The sequence below is a fragment of the Callorhinus ursinus genome, unplaced genomic scaffold (assembly GCF_003265705.2).
Source record: "Callorhinus ursinus isolate GAN/ISIS: 27379988/994484 unplaced genomic scaffold, GSC_fseal_2.0 scaffold23, whole genome shotgun sequence".
NCBI classification, from domain to species: Eukaryota; Metazoa; Chordata; class Mammalia; order Carnivora; family Otariidae; genus Callorhinus; species Callorhinus ursinus.
In genome coordinates this window covers 13,861,346-13,882,729 of record NW_027397085.1, presented here as the reverse complement: position 1 = coordinate 13,882,729, position 21,384 = coordinate 13,861,346, and the positions used below count along the sequence as shown (strand labels likewise).

The 21,384-nt window shown below is 38.5% G+C and overlaps 1 protein-coding gene across 1 annotated transcript in view; it reads left to right on the top strand.

Moving 5' to 3' along the window:
- The window catches only part of IPO11 (importin 11), a 194,692-nt gene extending 174,673 nt beyond the window's left edge, over positions 1–20,019 (top strand). The window contains exon 30 of the mRNA XM_025892346.2: positions 18,603–20,019. Coding sequence (XP_025748131.1) covers positions 18,603–18,767 — 165 coding nt within the window. The 3' untranslated portion in view covers positions 18,768–20,019. The remainder of the gene's footprint in view (positions 1–18,602) is intronic.
- The last annotated feature ends 1,365 nt before the right edge of the window (positions 20,020–21,384 follow it).

Below are 21,384 nucleotides of genomic sequence, written 5' to 3'. Positions count from 1 at the left end.
AGCTGCATTTGATGACATTCCATTGAATGGATCTCCATCACATGCATATCTTGAGCAGCACTTTGTATAGTTCACAAACAACAGGGGGTTCCTGAAACTCTTTCAAGAGTGTTATTATTGTATAACTGATACTATGAATCAGTATTATGATTTTTGATATTATTTACCATACTAAGACATTATTTTTTCTTTTCATTGTGTGGACTTTTGCACTGATGGTGCAAAAACAATCTTTGATATCGAAAGGCGTGTATAACTGTTGTGTTACTTGAGCATCCTTAAAGGCAATGGCAGCAAACACTGTTAGTGGTTGTCATATTTTGTACTACCATATACTCAATAGGGGTTTTTTTTGTTGTTTTTTAAAGCCAGTTTCATTTAGGAATGTCCTTGATGAAGTAATACAGATTATCAATTTTATTAAATGGCCACTCTGTGTCACAATGGGGATATTCTCTGTGACAGTGGTCGTCTTGAGGAAAAGTACTTTTGCAATAGAGTTGGAAGCTGAATTAACTTTTTCCTGTAACACCATTTGAACATGGAAGAATGGCTGACAGATAAACATTCAGATGGGTACTTGACATACATTTTCTCAAAAGCAGGCCTCTCACTTTAAGGAAAACAGCTAACAATTGAAATCTATGTGTCCACTGGTGGTGGTATGTGAGTTATTCCATATCCTGGAGAGTATGATAGTTACAAAGTAGTAACTTGTTGTTCTGTGTACTTTCTCTAATTATGAGCAAGGCTGAGCATTTATATTCCTTTGTTTGATGAATGACTTATTCTTACAACCCCCCCCCACAGTTTTTCTATTAGAAATTTTATTTGGTTGTTTTCTTTTGCTTTAAAATAGGAGTTCTCTGATACATTGTATTTTCCAAGAATGGCCATACAGCTCCCATTTCACATGCTGTTCTTACAGTGTGACTTTGACACTCTTTTTCATTCAGAGGTTGGGTCTCTATTTCCTTTCTTTGAAGTGGCTCAATCTTGATGGTGTTTTATGACTTCCGAGTCAAATCATAAGATAGAGCTTACACCTTGTTCCCTAGGTATACTTGTTCTGGGAATCCAGGTACCAAGTGTCTACAGGGAGAATGTGGGTCTTATCTTCCCCAACTGAGGTCCCAGACAACATCTAGCATTCACTGTAGACACATGAGTGAGTAGAGTGACCCTGCAGATGATTCCCCAAGATGGCATCACTCACTTCTAGCCTTCAGGTCTTCTCAGATGAAGCCCACAGATCATGGAGCAGAGACCATCCATCCTTACTCTACTCCACAGAATTCATTAATATTAAAAAATAGTTGTTATTTTATGCCACCTAGTTAGGAATAGTTCGTTAGGCAGTAATCAAAAACCTGAACAGTCTCTTGATAGATACAGAAATGAGCCCTTATTTCCTCATCCATGTTTCATTCAGTTTGTTTTATGATTTTGTTTTTTAAACCAGGAACAAAATTAAATTGATTAGCTTTTCATTGTAAAGGAAAGTGCATACTTTGTGGAACCATGGGTCATGTCCCAGGGGGTAAATCATGGAGGGATTTTTATTAGCTTTTGAGTGCCAGAGTTAGTCACAGAATGGTTTTGTCAGGGATTGATCAGAATTTGTAAACCATCAGAATCTGTAAAAGACAGTCACTGGTCTTGATTTTAACACAAGGCCTTGCAGCAGTCGCACTGGAGCAGTTCCTCAGTTGTCTTATCTTGGAACACGGATCTAAGCGAGCTGTGTTGAGAGAGTGTGGGGTTTAGGTTACTTGTCTTGCATATCGTAGTTGAGGTTCGTTTTTCTGTTTTGAGTCCTAGTACAGTCTTGCAAGTTGTTGTCTGCTTCATTTCACAGATATGCTCTCACAGCTGTCAGGGCATCTCACCTGCACCCCCATTTCATCAGACTCCTTTTCTGAAGGAAACTGTTAGCTTCTGGGACGCTCTCAGTCCAGATCTGCACTGCTCTTGGAGAGGTTTCTGAGTTTTCTGACCTGGTGGTTTTCCTCTCTTTCGTCATCCCTGGTTTGCTTACTTTTGACTGTTTTCTCACTTTGGTTTCATCTGGCTTTATGGTGTGCACAGAATGGCTGCCCTGCGCTCAAGAACATAATTTCACTTGTTTTTTTAAAATATTTTATTTAAAAAATTTTTTCTTTTTTTTTTTTTTTTTAAAGATTTTATATATCTATTTGACAGAGAGAGAGAGATAGAGCAGGAGCACAAGCAGGGGGAGTGGGAGAGGGAGAAGCAGGCTTCCCTCCGAGCAGAGAGCCCACTGCAGGGCTTGATCCCAGGACCCTGGGATCATGACCTGAGCCGAAGGCAGACGCTTAACGACTGAGCCACCCAGGCACCCCAATTTCTCTTGTTTTTACAGGTCTATTTCATTTAAACCTTTAATCCAAGTGGAAATTTTTTTTGCTGAAGGATTGAAGTAGTGTGTTCGCTTTTTTTAGATACAGCTAAAACTAATCAAAAGTATGTCTTTTTCTACTGTTTGGACGTACCACCTTTATCAGATACAGCACCTGCAGCTTTGCCATGGTGTATTTCGGAACTCCACATTAGAGTCCATTATTGACCTGCCTATTTTAATCACTGTAGCCTAACAGTATATTTTAATACTCATTGATGATGTTTGCGATGTTATTTTACTTGCAAATTTATCATTATATAAAGAATTGTTTAAAAATCTCAACTGAAAATGGGAGTAATGCTGGGTGCCTGGGTGGCTCAGTCGATTTAGCATCTGGCTTCGGCTCAGGTCATGATCCCAGAGTCCTGGGATAGAGCCCTTTGTCGGCTGGGCTCCCTGCTCAGCAGGGAGTCTGCTTGTCCCTCTCCCTCTGCTTGCTGCTCCCCCTGCTTGTGCTGGCTCTCTCTCTCTCTCTCTCTCTCTCTCAAATAAATAAAATCTTAAAAAAAAATAAAATTAAAATAAAATAAAATGGGAGTAATGCTAATTGCAAAACACCAAAAACAGTATTGTTTGAAAGTCAGAGGTATAAGATGTTGGCTATTTTAATGGTAAGAATTGCAGGTTTGTTTTCCTTTTAGGGTATTTTGTAGATCAATCTAGTAATACTCCAGTTTGTTCTTTCAAACAGTGCATTGAAAGTAATTGCTTCTTTAGGGTCTCAGCCTAACTGAGATAAAGACATAGCTTATATCAAAAGCTAAGATGTACTACCATGATTCAGGGTCAGAAAAAGAAATATAAGAAAGAATATGTCCCTTTACATTAATTTAAAACTGCCTAAAATAGTTTTATTCTTCTGTATATAGTGCTATGTTCAAAAATAAAACATTACTTCTGCTGAAAGGGGATTTATTAAACTAAGGCATTTACGTTTTAAATGGTTTGGATGTCATTATATCGTAGCTACTTTAATTCATTTTTATATGAACCCAAGCGAGGTGAAATGATCTGTGACAGACTTTAATAGTGCTTTGCAGAGTTTTATACTTATCTTATATCTCATGTGTGATAATGTATGTGATATCATATTAATAAGTCATCTGATTTTTTGGGAACTGTGCCTTGAAATAAAGCACTTTAAAATAAAACAGGTACAAAAGGGGAAAGGTTTTGTTACAGAAACTATCCAGGTGTTACGACTTTCTTTCAACTTAAACCTGAATTAAATTCTTCCCCTCCACTTTTTTTCTGAGCTGCAAGAAACTACAGTGAAGGAACTAATGAGTTTCTTTCTTGACCCTTTGTAGTGTAGATGACTTTATGTCCTTGTGTGAGTTAAGTGGAGTTACATTGACTTCTAATGCAAACAATAGGTCTGTGTTTAAAAGGGATTCTCAGCTGAGTGTTACTTTGTTCCCCCAGGCCCAGGGCACTTAGAGCATTGTCTAAAGATATTTTTTATTGTCGCAAGGCTGAGAAGTGCTATTGTAATTTAGTGGGTAGGAGCCAAGGATGTTGCTAAACATCCTACAGTACTCAGAGTAAGTAATGATTTATTTTATTTCAATGAATATTGGGTAGTGGGAGGAGTGTCACTTCCGAAACATTTATTTAGTTGTCTACTGTGTGCCAAATAACAGCTGCGTTGTATGGGGCCTGGTGTACCATGTGATAAATGTGGTAGGAAAAATAATCCCTCTCATCCCCCAGAGAAGTCCATGTCCTAATCGCTGGGTCCTCTGAGTATGTTATGTCCCCTGTGGATATGTTTGGTTGCATTGCAGAGTGGAATTAAGGTTGCTCATCAGGTGATTGAGGGTAAGGGGGATTATCTAGGTGAGACAGAAGTGATCGTGAGAGTGCTTAAAAGTGGAAGAGAGAGGTGGCAGAGAGGGTCAAAATGATGCAGTGTCAGAAAGACTCAGCGTGCTGTTGCTTTGAAGACAGAGGAGGACAGCCTCCAGAGGCTTTTGGAAAGGTCAGAAAAAGAGGTTCTCCCCTAGAGCCTTCAGAAAGGAAGACAGCCCTGCTGACACACCTTGACTTTAGCCCAGAGAGTGTGTTCTGGATTCCTAATATAGAATTGTAAAATAATAAATTTGTGGTAGTTAGGGCAGCTATAGAAAGCTAGAAATTTGGATTTTGTTTGGTAGGAATAGGGAGCCATCAGAAAATTGTCATCAAAGCAAAACCACAATGAGGTATCACTCATATCTGTCAGAATGGCTAGAACGAAAAGACAAGAAATAACAAGTGTTGGTGAGCATGTGTGGGGAAAAGAAACCTTTGTGGACTCTTAGTGGGAATGTAAATTGGTGCAATCACTGGAAAAACAGCATGGAGGTTCCTCAGAAAATTAAAACTAGAAATAGCATAGGATCCGTTAGTTCCACTACTGGGTATTTACCCAAAGAAAATGAAAACATTAATTTTGTTCAGAAAGATATATGCACCCCTGTTTTTACTGCAGCATTATTTACAATAAAGAAGATAGGGAAACAACCCAAATGTCCATCAGTAGAAGAATGGATAAAGAAGATGTGGTGTATGTATATACAGTGGAATATTAACTCAGCTGTGAAAAAGAATGAGATCTTTACATTTGCAACAACGTGGATGGACCTAGAGGGTATAATGCTAAGTGAAGTAAGTCAGACTGAGAAAAATGAATACCATATGGTTTTACTCATCTGTGGAGTCTCAAAAACTAAACAAATGATAAACCCAAAGCAGAAACAGACCTATAAATACAGAGAGCAAACTGATGGGTGGATGGGCAAAATGGATGAAGGGGAGTGGGCTATACAGGCTTCCAGGTATGGAATGAAAGCTGTGGGGGTGAAAGGTACACATAGGGAAAATATCCAGTGGTACTGAATTAGTGTTGTATGGTGACAGACCGTCGCTACATTTATGGTGAGCACAGCATAAGATGTGGAGTTGTCAAAGCACCATGTTGTACACTTGAAACTAATGTAACTGTATGCCAGTGGCACTTCAACAGTGCCCTCCTTAATACCCATCCCCCATCTAGCCCAGCCCGCACCCACCTCCCCTCCAGCAACCCTCAGTTTGTTTCCTAGAATTCAGCATCTCTCGTGGTTTGCCTCCCTCTCAATTTTCATCTTATTTTATTTTTCCTTCCCATCCCCTGTGTTCATCTGTTTTCTTAAATTCTACATATGAACGAAATCATACGGTATTTGTCTTTGATTGACTTATTTCACTTAGTATAATATACTCTAGCTCCATCCATGTTGTTGCAAATGGCAAGATTTCATTCTTTTTGGTGGCTGAGTAATATTCCATTTTACACACACACACACACACACACACACACACACACACACACACACACACCACATTTTTTTATCCATTCATCAGTTGATGGACATTTGGGCTCTTTCCATAATTTGTCTGTTGTTGATAATGGTGCTGTAAACATCAGGGTGCACATTCCCCTTTGAATCACTATGTTTGCATCGTTTAGGTAAATACCTAGTAGTGCAATTAGTAGGTCGTAGGGTAATTCTGTTTTTTACTTCTTGAGGAACCTCCACATTGCTTTCCAGAGTGGCTGCACCAGCTTGCAGTCCCACCAACAGTGTAGGAGGGTTCCTCTTTCTCTGCATCCTTGCCAACATCTGTTATTTCCTATGTTGTTAATTTTAGCCATTCTGACAGATGTGAGTGAGGTGGTATCTCATTGTGGTTTTGATTTGTATTTCCCTAATGATGAGTGATGCTGAGCATCTTTTCATATTTCTGTTAGCCATCTGGATGTCTTCGTTGGAGAAAGGTCTGTTCATGTCTTCTGCCCATTTCTTAACTGGATTATTTGTTTTTTGGCTTTTGAGTTTGATAAGTTCTTTATATATTTTAGATACTAGCCCTGTATCAGATATGTCATTTGCACATATCTTCTCTCATTCTGCAGGTAGCCTGTTAGTTTTGTTGATTGTTTCCTTCCCTTTATCTTGATGAAGTCCCATAGTTGTTTTTTTTTTTAATTGAACAGCTACAGATGCATATTATAATGGTTGTTGGGTTTTTGTTTGTTTTGTTTTGAGAGAGAGAGAGAGGGCATGCGCATGTGATGGGGGGCTGAGGGGCAGAGGGAGTGGGGGAGAGAGAATCCCAAGCAGCCTCCATGCCCAGCTCAAGCCCTAATGCAGGGCTCAATCTCATGACTCTGAGATCATGATCTGAACCAAAATCAAGAGTCGGTCGCTCAACCAACTAAGCCACCCGGGCGCCCCTACACTACATAGTTTAAATCATGCATGAGGTCATGCGAGGTACTCCAGCAAATTTAGGTTAAAGAGCCATAGAGCAGTATTTCCCTTCCCAGAAATAGTGAGTTAATGCAGGTCTTAAAATACTGCAGTTTCTTCAATGATTTTGCTATATCAGCAGATGGTCACAATAGAAAGTTTTTGTTCCCCCATTCATTCCCATCATATTCTGTCATTTTTTATAAATTATTGATGGCTTTACTTTGATGAAATGATAAGCCCAGTTTTTGAAATAGATTGAGAGCATTGGCTTATTATTAAATTTTTTTGCCTTTGTAAGTTCCCTTTCAGCATTTCCTATTTATAGCACTTTTTAACCTTTCATCTGATTAGCTTAAGCTTATAAAGCATGTTATCAAAAACCTTGAGATTCTCATAAGATGTGCTCAATGATCTCACTTCTTGGAACCATAGAGACAGTTGGAGCAGTAAGGAGATGTAAGGGAGCAGGTGTTTCCTATAATAGGGTGGCTTACACTTGTGATGTTGATTTCTCGATCCCTTTCATAACAGTATTGGCAGGAATAAGTGATATTCAGAAAACTCAATCCAAAGATGACATTTAAATTGTGAATAGAAATCTCATCTGATTTTTCCTGTTTCTCTTTATCCTCTTTCCATTTTCTCATCACCTGGAAACTACATATAACTGGATCAAGGTATTCGGGCACATGTTTGGTTTTATAGTATATTCTCTCACAGAATGGACCAACATGAATATTGATATTTCTGGAAAAGAAGTAGTAGAACACAGGCACTACTGAGAAGTAATACATTTAGATCAGTCTAGTAGGCTTTTGTTGCCTAATTTAGGAACACTGATTGCACACCCCTAAATACTCGGTTACACTTTGTTACGTAGTCATTTTATTTTGATAACAACATGAATGCAAGAAGAATATCTTTCAATTATTTATTAGTTTAATGATGCATTAAGAATTTTTTTAATATTAGAGATACTCCATGAAGATCGTTCTTGATTTACTGCTGTAATGTATAGGATTCTAAAAATGCACCTATGATCATAATTTTTTTTTAAAGATTTTATTTATTTGACAGAAAGCACAAGCAGGGCGAGTGGCAGACAGAGGGGGAGCGGCAGAGGCAGAGGGAGAAGCAGGCTCCCCCCTGAGCAGGGAGCCCGACTCAGGGTTCTGTCCCAGGGCCCTGGGGTCATGACCTGAGCCGAAGGCAGACTTTTAACCGACTGAGCCACCCAGGTGCCCCTGATCACAACATTTTTAATGGTCCAAAATTTATTGTATTCTCCTTAAACGTTACCATTTTGTGATATGTCCTCTTCCCTCTGCCCTTCTGAGTAAACTGATGCTAAAAATAGCCTGTGATGGTCTTGGGGTCTTACATGTTTAGTTGAACCTAAGATGGTCTCCTACAGGGTATGTGGTGACAGAACTGAACAATGTAATCAGTAATATAATCAGGCACTTAATTTAGTGCCTATAAATAAAAATTCTATCCTATCAATGGAATAAACATTTTTCAAATGTTCATGAAATGTGTATAAAAACTGAGCATATTCTAGGCTTACAAAGGAGACCAAATTTCTCAGAGTAGAAATAGTACAGATCATATTTTTTGACTACAGTGAAGTAAAACCAGAAATTAAACAACGGTTGAGAAAAAATACTGGTCACATAAAGTTTTTAAAACAGTATTTTAAAGAGGAAGCTTGCAGTTTTGAACAGGTAGGTGACATACCACAGTGAGATTATTACACTTAAAATATGTGGATGCAACTAAATTATTCATAGCCTTAAGTAATTTTATTAACAAGAAAGAATGAAAATAAATTAACTCAGAACTCATTTCAGGGGCGCCTGGGTGGCTCAGTTGGTTAAGCGTCCTGGAATCAAGCCCGGAGGTGAGTCGGGCTCCCTGCTCAGCAGAGAATGTGCTTCTCCCTCTCCCCCTGCTTGTGCTCTCTCACTCTCTCTCAAATAAATAAATAAAATCTTAAAAAAAAACCCAGACAACTCATTTCAAGATGTGAATAAAAGAAAGCCTTAAGGAAACCCAGAACCCAGTATGGGGATTCTGCCAGATGCTAAATATGTTCAGTCCAGTTACACATTCTGGAACTGGGAAATTACCAGAGGATGGGCAACCCACGGGGGCCCGCTGGAAAATGGACCTGAGCAAAAACTCCATTGCTCACGTGACCTCCCTAAGCCCTACTCTGGTGGACCACAGTCAAGGGGGGATGTGCGCGGGTGAACATAAATACAAAATACTAGGTATAAGGGCACCTCTAACTTCAAGGATTATACATGCAAGTCCTGGCTAGTCAATGCAAAATCTTGTCAGAATAGACAATTTTTTCATAAAATATAATTACCAAAAAATGAAAAATTAAAAAGGATCAGGTAGAGATAGACTTATAACCATGGAAGAAACAAACTGAGGGTTCTAGAGGGGAGGGAGGGAGGGGGATGGGTTATCCTGGTGATGGGTATTAAGGAGGGCACATTCTGCGTGGAGCACTGGGTGTTATGCACAAACAATGAATCATGGAACACTGCACCAAAAACTAATGATGTAATATATGGTGATTAACATAACAATAAAAAAATTAAAAAAAAGAAATGTTTTAGGTTGTCTCCCCATTTTTCTAAAAAAAAAAAACAAACTAAAAAAACCCTCCCTTAGTGATGTTTCTTGTTTGCTCATTTCATAAGTGGTGTTACTGGGATGTACTATTAATTTAAAAAGAAATGTAGTTTAATGCATTTAATTTTACTAGTGGTATCCTTTTAGCAGCAGCTTGTCTTCCCTCTCTCTCTCCCCCCTTTGTCCTTTTTCTCTCTCCCCATTTTTCCTTCATTCCTTTTTTCTTATTTCTTTTTGAACTATCAAATTTTAAGGAAAAGATTGAACCTAGAAAACTGTGGCACCTGTCAGGAGAAGAATAAAACAAAAAAGATAAGAGTAATTTTTTTAATTTATAAAAATAGATGCAAAACAGTAAGTTACTATTAGCAAATTTAATCCAACATTAAAAATTTGGCATTTATTCCCGGCAAAATTTGTTAATGAAATAGGAATAGAAGAATATGACTTTAATGTGATTTTTGAAATAGCTATTTGAATCTAAACATAAACATACCACTGTTGAGAATGATCTAAATGCCAGAGAATGTCATCTTCAAAAACAGACCCCTGGAATCTCAGTATATTTTTTTCACTCAGGAAAAACAAAAAAAAGGAGAGAATTATGAGTGGCTATGTAATTCACAGAGTCATTCAGGGATGATCTAGATGTATTGAGGATGCTGCCATCTTGGCTTCTGTCTAGTTGGAAGATAGGGAGAAAAAGAATGAGATGGAGTGGTTTAAGGGTCAGGCTGGGTTATGACATATCTTTTTTGCTCACATTCCATTGACTGGGAGATGTGATCTATCTATGTACCTAGGAAGAAGAGTAAAAAATTTTGGTGGTAGTGTGTCACGTAGAACTTTTAGCCAATGTGATGAGAAGAGAGTAAGAGTGCGTTTGAGTGAATGTGGATATAAGTATTGGCAAAGAGACAAGTCATTAGTCATTTAAATGAATGTTTAAGTCAGAAAAGTCCAGGAAGATCAACAAATCAAGTGGCAAGTAAAGAGAGTTTAACAAGGTAACCAATTAAGTGATAAACATGCCAGTGTGTATTGCTGATGCTTACTAGCAATAACCAGTTAGGAAAAGCAGGCAAAATAAAGGTCCCTTACAGATTTGTATTTTACTTACCTTGTGATGTGGGGAATCAAAAACTACAATCAAAAAGGCATCAAACTTTTGGTTGGTGAAGGAGTCAAACATTTATTAAAAAAAAAAAAAAAAAAAAAGGGACACTGCCGCTTCCTAGTCTGCCTACAGTAAAGCAAATGTCTCTTGGAACCGAAGGAGAAAGGAAGCCCTGAAGAGTTTGTAGAATACGGGGTTGTATATGGGAATTAAGTTACAGGGCTTAGAATTACTAGTTTAAGAGTTTTTATTTTGAAGTGTCATATGTTTTATTGAGTCTATTACCTATACTTACTTTAATGAATATGAAGATATCTGTAGAGATTTTCTTGGGTTTACTTGAAATTTCAGTCCTCAAAACTTTTTTCAAAATTTTCTATAGCATTCTTTCTCTTAAATACATATCAGATTCTTGTGAGCTTTTAAAAATTCTAGTGCTGAAACCCAGTTACACCAGAATCTCTAGAAGTGAGACTTAGCCATCAGCAATTCTTAATGTTCCTCAAATGATGCCCAGTGTGCTGCTCAGGGTGAAAACCTCTGCAGAAATGTTTGGTTACATGGTGTGGGTTTCCTCTCCTCCTCAGGATTCCTTATTGTGAGTTTTAAATGAAATAATGTGTGTAAAAGCCTTAACCTGTGCTTAGCACATGCCTTGCTTGTGATTAGAGTTTAGTAAATGCAGATATAATATTGTGATTGCTATTTAATCACTCTGATGAAGAACATACGATACTGAAACAAATGTGAAGAAATAAGCAGATGTTCTCTTGCTCAGATCTGGGCTTGAATACTTACTTTGGCTCACTGATTAAATTGTGCATTTTTCTTAAGCTTACTTTATAAAGATTTGAATGAAGCACCTAGAAAGACATAACCAGAATAAGACTGAAAGTAGAGTAAAAATACCCAAGTAGTAATGGTCTCGGACTGATGGAGAGAAAAACAGTTTTATCAGAAAACCTGGGTTATAAACTCATTGCTAAATTATAATTTGCATTTTTGTCACTGAGACATATATGCACTGTCATTTTTATCTCATGAAGCCTGGGTCCCAGTCATTCTAGACCTAGCAGTGTAAAACAGCTCCTTTACTCACAAGTTCATCAGATGGAAACTGTGGTCTAAATTCCTCAGTGGACAGCTACAGCAGTGATGATAAAAATCTTGCTGGCTACCTTGGAATTTGAGTTCCACACTGGGTTTAATTAGTGACTGAATTTGCATTGCTGGGCCCTATTGATGAGATGGGTTCAGGTTGGCATCTATAGGACTCAAACTCTTTGTTAAGCCACTGAATTAGGAGAGTTCACATCCAACAGATTTTAGAAATTTAGATGTAGATATATTTCAGAAATTCACAGTTCCCTATAGTGAAACAATGAGGGATCAAAAAAGGGAATTTTATTTTATTTTTTTTTAAAGATTTTATTTATTTAATTGACAGAGAAAGAGAGAGACAGAGAGAGGGGGAACACAAGCAGGGGGAGTGGGAGAGGGAGAAGCAGGCTTCCCGCCGAGCAGGGAGCCCTATGCGGGGCTCGATCCCAGGACCCTGGGATCATGACCTGAGCCGAAGGCAGTTGCTTAACCAACTGAGCCACCCAGGCGCCCCAAAAAAGGGAATTTTAAACCAAAGATCAAACTAAGGAAGTTTTGAAGACTACATGGTTAAATGCATTGTTGTAGGCAAATTTTCCTTTTAAGATTTTTGGTCTGTTGCATAGCTAGTGTGGTTATACATATTCTACCAGGTTCCATGGAAAGTATATCACTATTCTTACAAAAATCTTTTGCATTTTTAAAGGTAGGAAACTTCTCTCTAGCAAAATTCCAACAAAAATAACTTTATAGAAAATTTCTGAAAAATTATCATGGGTATATGGAGGCTTATAAAGTGAACAGTGATATGATATGCCACATAACCTAAGAAAAATAAAGGATTCAGCTATGTGAATTCCTGCTGGGTGAAATTGCTGATTTAATGCAGTGAAATATTTTTTAGTTTTAAGGACTCAAAATCTCGAAGAACAAGAAATGTACATCCTGGTAAGTGGCACCACAGGAGCTAAAATCTTACACCAACTTGAAGACTAACCACATTATGGGTCCAGGCAAATGTCAGAAGGCTATAATTACCAACAGAGGAACCTGATAAACCGTTCAACCAGAACCATTCTGTCTTAAAGTAATAATTTCACAGTCAAGGAGTACCAAACTACTTGCTTATTAAAATCCAGTGTATGGACTTTTGAAGTGAGTTAGGCTATTAGCACTTAATTTATTTGGCATTGCCCTGGAGTCAGGATTTTTGGGTAATTATCTTCTAATAACGGAAACCTATTATAAGTTTCTAATTTTATCTTAATCATTTTAATGGAAATATTTCTTAAATGATCATGTACTTTCTTGGAGGATGAGAGTGGGCGTTAGGCATATGGAAGTAATAGGAAGAGAACAAAGCCAGAAATTTGGAAGTCTGTATTCTGGTTCTCTTGATGTCATTACCTTGAGAAAAATCAACCTTGGATGTCACTCAAAGCCTAGAGACCTCATTTTTTTCTCATTTCAAAAATGAGCTTGCCAGCCTTGCTGCTTAGATGTTGTCTAATTGAACATTTGTTTAAGTTAATTGAGGTGTCTAAGGCAGCTTGTACCCGCACCAAATGACCTGAGGGATACACTTTTTAAGTTTCTTTAAATAACTTATAAAATTTGTTTATTGTAGTCTCCCTTGCCAGTTTTCCTTTTGTTGACGTATCTGTGAAATCTTCACCAAGGCCAACCGGCATGAAGCTTTTCCCGTTTTTTGCTAGGAGCCTTACGTTTAAGTCTTACTTATTTTGAGTTGGTTTTTGTGTGTGGTGAAAGATAAAGATTTATTTCTTTTTCATTTGGCTATCGAGTTTTCTCAACACCATTTGTTGAAGAGACTATCCTTTCGTCATTGTCTACTTTTGGTACCCTTGTTGAAGGTCACTTGACTATGTATGTGTGGCATTACTTCTAGACGTTGTTTTTTGTTAGTTGTTCTGTACATTCTACGTAGTACCTGAAATCCTAGTCGGAGCAATTAGGCAAGAAAAAGAAATGAAAGCACGCAAATTGCAAAGGTAGAAGTAAAATTGTCCCTTTTTGCAGATGACGTGATCTTATATATAGAAAACACTGAAGACCTATTTTTATTTTTTTAAATAATTTTTTATTATGTTAATCACCATACATTACATCATTAGTTTTTGATGTAGTGTTCCATGATTCATTGTTTGTAACACTGAAGACCTATTTTTAAAAACTCCTGGAGCCAATAAACAAATTCAGTAAAGTTGCAGGATACAAAGTCAATACACAAAAAATCAGTTGTATTTTACGTACTAAATGAACAATCTGAAAAGGACATTAAGAAAACAAATCTCACTTTATGGCAGCATCAAAAAGAATAAAAGACTTCAGCATAAATTTAAGGAAGTGAAAGACTTGTACACTGAAAACTACAAAATATTGATGAAAGAAATTAAAGAAGACACAGGCAAGTAGATACTTGTATTCATGGGTTGGAAGACTTATATTAAGATGTCCATACTGCCCAAGGCAATCTTCAGATTCAGTGTAATCCCCGTCGAAATTCCAGTGGCATTTCTTACAGATATAGAAAACACAGTTCTAAAATTCATAGGCACCACAAAAGACCTTGAGTAGCCAAAATAGTCTTGAAAAAGAACAGAGCTTGGGAAGCATCACACTTTGTGATTTCAGAATTGATCACAAAGGCGCAGTAATTAAAACAGTTTGGTACTGGCATAAAGAGAGATGCCCTTTTTATTTTGGAACAGTTCTAGGTTTACAGGAAAGTAGCAGATGTAGTACAGAGCTCTCCTCATGTGCCCCTCAGCCAGTTTTCCCTAATGTCAGCATCTTATGTTACCAGGCCATGTTTGTCAAAGTTGAGAAACCATGGGCGCCTGGGTGGCTCAGTTGGTTAAGCGACTGCCTTCAGCTCAGGTCATGATCCTGGAGTCCCGGGATCTAGTCCCACACCGGACTCCCTGCTCAGCGGGGAGTCTGCTTCTCCCTCTGACCCTCTTCCCTCTCGTGCTCTCTATCTCTCATTCTCTCTCTCTCAAATAAATAAATAAAATCGTTAAAAAAAAATGTCTAAAAAAAAAAAAGTTGAGAAACCAGCAATGGTGTATTACTGTTAACTAACCTGCAGGCTTTATTTAGATATCACCAGTTTTGCACTAATGGTCTTAGTTGCGGGTTGCGATCCCCAGTACCACACATCACATCTAGTCTGGGTCCGTTTTGAATAGTTTGCTGTCTCTTCCCATTATTCCCAATATTTCTGTGTTGTCAGCAGAGCCTCAATACTGTTGCCTTTGTTTTTTCTGTAGAAGGTTTTTATGTCTTCATATTTGTACATCTGAGCAAACCTGCACCTGAGCAAAAATAATCACACTTGTTGGAAATGTGTGGAAAAGAAGAATAAACGGTTTCTGATTTTATAAGATTCTTTGGTGATTAACTTGTTTCAGTTTGGGCCCGTAGGTACCAAACTGTTTTGGTCATTTACCTTCAGGAAATTAATGCCGCGGCTCCCAGTGTACTCTTGGTGTTTGAGGTTAGCAGATCACTGAGCGCTCTGGTTTGTGATGTGTTGCTGTCCGTGTCCCCCACTCATAGCATCTTGCAAAACTATAGCCTCACGACCAGAATATGAGTCAAGATACAGAACATTTCCATCACCCAAAGACCCCTCTGTTGCCCTTTTGTAATTAAACCGTTTTCCCTCCTGCCCCTGACACCTCTTTTTGGTGATGAGTGATTTTTTTTTTTTATTGAAACCTGGATATTTTTTGGTATTTCTGGATTCTGAATCTTATTAAACCTTCTGTTTTAGCCACCTTCTTTTGACACCACTCTGACAGAAGTGCCTGTTGCACTTGGTCACTGCCAGAAGGGTGCAGAAGGCAGGGTTCCCCACTAGGCCTCCACTCATACCTCCCTGGGACTGGAAGGGGGTTCCAGGCTGGCCAAGCATCTCCACAGACTCTGTTGCGGGATGGGTGGGTCAGATCCTTTTCAACAGCCTGGCATGAGTGGGATGGAACCACAGTGTAGGCTTGGTGTTTGGCTGAATGAAATAGACCAATTACTGTCTGAAAGTTTTCTGTCTTGCTATGCGGTCCCTTACTGGCCCTTTGGATAGAGGGCAGACTTTTTGTTGGAGCTTTTTTCATCTGTGCTTGTTAGCATGTCCGGGTTGTGGGCGTCTTTAGCCCCAAATTCGTGATCTATGAGGCGAGAAGAAAGCCAGGATGCTCAGCGCTGGGACTTGCCTTCAGGACTGGAGCCCTATCCACTCCGCCTTCTTCTCTTCACCTTTTTGTTTCCTATGTTATATATATATATATAATGTCCAAGGGTTTTAGTTGTACTTAGCTGGAAGAATTAGCAAAATACTTTATTCTCTTATTTTGGAATTAGAAGTCTACTTCATATCTACTTTTGCAGTATAGTTTTCTCAACAGCAGAGTTATCTTCCTAATTATAATTTGCTTATTACCTTATAAAAATAATTATTTTCTCAGGAATGTACCACCCAGTGAACATGTAAATATTCTGTATTTTTTCACATTAAATCAGGTAATTGAGTTTATTACATAATGTGGGCATTATTTATATAAAAACAACAGTTTTGAAAATGCTGTTAACGACTTCAGTGTCTTTTAATTCTAGCAACGGCACTGCAACATTCAGAGAAATGATACCTGGATTTTTAGTGGATGCACAGCAGGAATTTTTCTCCAGAAAATCATTTAGTTAATCTATTTCATAGATTTCTTCAGAAGAAAGTATTAATAGCTATGATTAATGAATTTCTACCACAAGCCAAAATAGACATTTGTTTGCTAACATGGTATTTTAGCTAAGAAAAGCTTTTTTTTAAAGATTTTTTTAAAATGTCCATTTGGAGATTATGTATTTTTTCTTCCTTCTCCCTTCCACAGCTTTCCTTCCATAGGAGACTAATGCTTTTAATCTTTGTATGACTGATGAAGATACCTAAAAAAAATATTATACCAATATAGTGGTATGCCATATCTGGTGGGTACTAATATGATACTTTTCCTTTTTATTAATCTGTTGAAAATTAAAGGGTGGAGATTTGATAAGTTAACTGTTCGCAGTTGTTTATAGGAAATTGAAACAGCGTTTAAACCACTCTGCTAAGCTCATTTCAGTAGTTGGAGTCCCTTGTTCGAACATCAATTTCAAGCTCGGTTCTGTTTCTCTCATATTGTAGCAGATGGTTTTAGTTACAGATAATTCATGATATTTCAACAAAGTGCACATCCTCTTTAGCAAGAGATCTATTTCACTTTAATTAAAATAATACTAAACATTACTGCGTTTTGCTTAAGAGAGCAAATATTTGGAGAAGTTCATCCTCAGTTTTTGTGCATTTTGTACAGTGGTATCTTCAGTCTTGTGAAGGCAGGGCTTTGTGTTTGCAGTTCTTCTTAGTGTTCTCCCTCCTGTCCACCTTCAGTGAGGATTGAATTCATCCTTGCCTTGGATTTATCATACAACTCTGGATTGGTCACCTACGGGGTTTAATTTCAAATTCATGCCATCTTTGTCTCTGCCTCTCAGTTATATTTCCCATTTATGGGCATTATTTTAAAATTTCTTTACATTGCTCAAACAGCAGATATGATCCAACTACTTCATCTACCTACTTCATCTACCTAAAATAAAATTGAGAATCAGTAAGGAAAAAGAAGAATTTCTGTGCAGCCATATTGGGCACATAAGCTCATGTTCTTTACTTAAGCCTTGCAGATGTCCACCTTTATTAATGATGAGAGAAATGTACGGCTTCAAGTAGGGTGTGTTATTTTTCACTTCTTAAATTAAAAAGAATTTAGGGGGCGCCTGGGTGGCTCAGTCGTTAAGCATCTGCCTTCGGCTCAGGTCATGATCCCAGGGTCCTGGGGTCGAGCCCAGCATCAGGCTCCCTGCTCCGCGGGAAGCCTGCTTCTCCCTCTCCCACTCCCCCTGCTTGTGTTCCCTCTCTCGCTGTGTCTCTCTCTGACAAATAAATAAATAAAATCTTAAAATTATAAAGAATTTAAATAATGGTAATACCAGTGTTGAAAACAATGTCACCATCTGAAAACTCTCATACCTTTTAAATCTGTACTAACCATAGGAAAAACAACTTGATAATATGTATCCGGAATCATAAAATTGTCTGTGTCTTTTAGTAAATTCTTCTAAAGTCGAGCTAGGTCTAAGGAAATAATCTGAAATGTAGAGAACAGCACTTGTGAGGGATTATTTGGCAATATTAGAATTGTATTTATACCACGATTATTTCAACATGCCTATAACAAAATTATGACATGAGTAGATACAGAATTCTTAAAATGTGTTGGAGTGGAGTTTTTGTGTGATAGTATAAATTTGAAGAGCAGCACTAATTGTGTAGCTATATGTTTGGCACATGCGCAGAAAAGACAAAGGAGGCCACGGTGTTTTCTGTTTTGATCGTTATCATTAGGAAATGGAATGGTGGGTTCCTTTTCGTTTTATTTCTTTGGATTTCCAAATATCCCAGGGGGAGAAGAGGAGTACGTGTTTGTTTTGTTTTTTTAAATCTTTTTCTTGATTTTCTTTCTCTTTTTCTCTTAACTGGAAGCATACGTGTGAATGTCAGTAGCTTGGCAGCGCAGGAGAGGGCAGTGTTTCCTCTTGTCGATCCTGAGGGCCTCCCTGAGCTGCACCAGGAGCACCTGAGCTGCCTAGGAGGAACCCAGACAGTTGTGTTTAAATGCTCTGCGGCATGTTCTTTCTCCCAGGTTCTGAATCTTTACGTGGATGAACCCTGAGCTGTTGAGAAATTGGGCTCATCGGACAGCTTAGGCTCAGAGGCCCTAGGGAACTGAGGATGGACAGACTGAATGAAATCTCTGGCAAACTTTTCCACAGTGGGACTATTTGAGAATCCCTTATAAGAAGGGAGGTAGAAGCAATTGTGTTGCTGCAGAGGAGATTACAAAGCCTTGTAGTCACAGGGAAGAGGGACGTGTTTTGCCTCTTTAACACAGTGTGGCTCCTCTCTGTCCCACAGCTGGCCCTGAAGGACCCGGTGCACACGGTGTCGCTGCAGCAGTTTATCTACGAGAAGCTTAAGGCACAGCAGGAGCTACTGGGAGAGCAAGGCTTCCAGTCCCTCATGGAGACGGTGGACACAGAGATCGTCACCCAGCTACAAGAGTTTTTGCAGGGCTTCTGAGAGCACATGACCTGTGGCTGCCTCCCCTTTCGGAGACAAGCCGAGGAACCCAGCCTGCCGTCTGTGTGTGAGAGCCTGCTGAGGCGATGAAGAAATCCCTCGTGTATTACAAAGACGTGAAGACCATGCATTTTTACTACAAAATTGAGTGAATAAATGTACATCCCGCACAACTAAAATCACAAACCTATTCCTCAAAAGAATTTAATTTTGTATTTCAGAGGGGCCCTGTGTTTACTAGGTATAGATTTGATGACACTAGCTGCTTAGTTTTCTGTTAAGAGAGAGGAGACCGTGTGATTACCTTTTAATCATGTGCTCTTAACACTTGAGAAGATGAAGGTTAATGTCTGCGATGTCTTTCTGCAACCAGAATTAGTATTAATTTGGCTGCTTTATCCCTTTTTTAAGCTAATGAAACTGCAAGTTTGAAAGATGACAAAGCTGTTCAGATGATGCGATTGAAGAAATGTGTGCACCAGGCAAAAATATATAAATAGTGACAAATATATATTACTGAGGTTATCTTGCAAGGGAGTTGCTTTCATCTGACCTAGAAAATATGTTTTATCAAATGTTTTTATTTTCATTTTACTAATTTGATACAAAAAATTAGTAAAGGAATTTTTTTCTCATTTTATTTTCAGTAATTACATTTAGTCTTTAAATGCATATCGTAAGGCCCGCGGAAGGGAACCTGTGGTACTGCGGCATCAGGTGGGAGACCTCTGGTGGTGATTTGGCCCCAGCTCCTTTATTACTCCTGAAGGCCAGGAGCGCTGTGAGCCCCGAGAATCCCTGGGCAGCCCGCAGAACCCCCTGTGCTATGACGTGGCTGTGACAGGCCGCTCCGCACTTACCCATCCCAGGCTCCTCACCGCAGCGGTGCATCGGGCCCACAGTATTATGGGTGCACCTCAGAGGACCCAGCAGCAATCCCCAGGGTACCAACACTCATGTGACAAGTCTTCCTTCCTTATTCCTCCAACATGCAGTACCAAAAAAGGGGAAAAAGGAGAAAATAAAGCCTTACTTTGTTTTACTTGCCATTTATTATAAGGAACCTTTAAAGCATTTTTAAGGAAATACCCAAAAGCAAGGTTGGAAAATGATCTTTCTATAGAAAGTTGGGTACAGTATGTGACTGCAGGAAACCCACTGCCCCTTTGTAAGCTCTGGAACCCAAAATGTACGGAAATACTTGGTGTTTTCAGCAAGAGAAAGAAAATATGGTCCAAATTAAATTTTCAAAGCTACCTTTGATTTGTCTGATTATTTTTCCCCGCCCCACGAAAAATGAGTTTGTAAAAATTGCCCCATGGATTTGAAAGGGATGTTTTCTTTCATACTCTGGGTGTTGGCTCTGCCCTGGTAGGTGGTGGTGCTGTATGTAGCAAATCCTGGTTATTCTTCTTTTAGTTCCTCTTTTCATTTAAAGACTTAAAAGTTTCTCTAGTGTGATATTTCTTTATCATTTTTATTCAGTCCTCAAGACTGATCTAAGAAGAATTTCTTTTTGTTGATGTAATTATTTTCATTTAGGGCGCTATTCCCAGCGTTACCAGAAATTCTCACATGTGCTCCAGTTTTTCAGTTATAGTAAAATAACTCCTCTTTTCCAGTTCCCGACAGATTTCATTATAGTGTTATAGCAAATACTACTAAAATAGCTACATTGCAGAAACAGTAAAAAACTTACCTCAGGGAGAGTTTGGTTCATTTTTTTATTCTGAAATGTTTAAAATAAGCTTTAAGTAGGAACATTAAGTAACATGACTTAAGGGACATTAAGTAGGAAATGTTTAACACAGCTCAGAAAAAAATCATGTATCTTGAAGTTTTAAGTGCTCAATTAAACAAAATACAAGTTTTGATTTATGGAATTCTGTTCATTAATGCAGCCTTATAGCAAACATTATTAAGTTTTGGACAAACGAGTAAACTCAGGCCTCTGGTTGAACTGTGGCTCCTGATACAAGGTAATGGTCATTTCTATTCCATAAATATAGCTTCTTTTCTTTTTATCTTACGTTTCAGAGACTTCTCCATTCCTCTAACAAAGGCCCATGTGGCCAACAAAAACATTTTAAAAGTTTTTATTACAAGTGGTCCTTTCTCCATCTGTCTCCCACCAGTCATTTTAGAGAAACCACATCATTGCATGTTAAACACTCATGTTTATTGTTTCCCTTGAGAATCTTCACCTTAGATCTTTATTTTACCTATTCCTCTCTTCAACTTGTAATTGTTCAAGTTCCTGTTTTGTGCCATGGTGCTATGCTAAATTCTGGGATTAGAACAGAGTACTTACACCTTATGAAATTTTTTTTTTTTTAAAGATTTTATTTATTTGAGAGAGAGAGAGAGAGCATGAGAGGGGGGAGGGTCAGAGGGAGAAGCAGACTCCCCGCTGAGCAGGGAGCCCGATGTGGGACTCGATCCCGGGACTCCTGGATCATGACCTGAGCCGAAGGCAGTTGCTTAACCAACTGAGCCACCCAGGTGCCCACACCTTATGAAATTTTATAATTCAGTGGGAACACATAGTTGCCAACATGCTATATTAAAAAATAGTGGTTCTAATGGAAACGTATGTTCTGGAGCAACAGGAATGTGG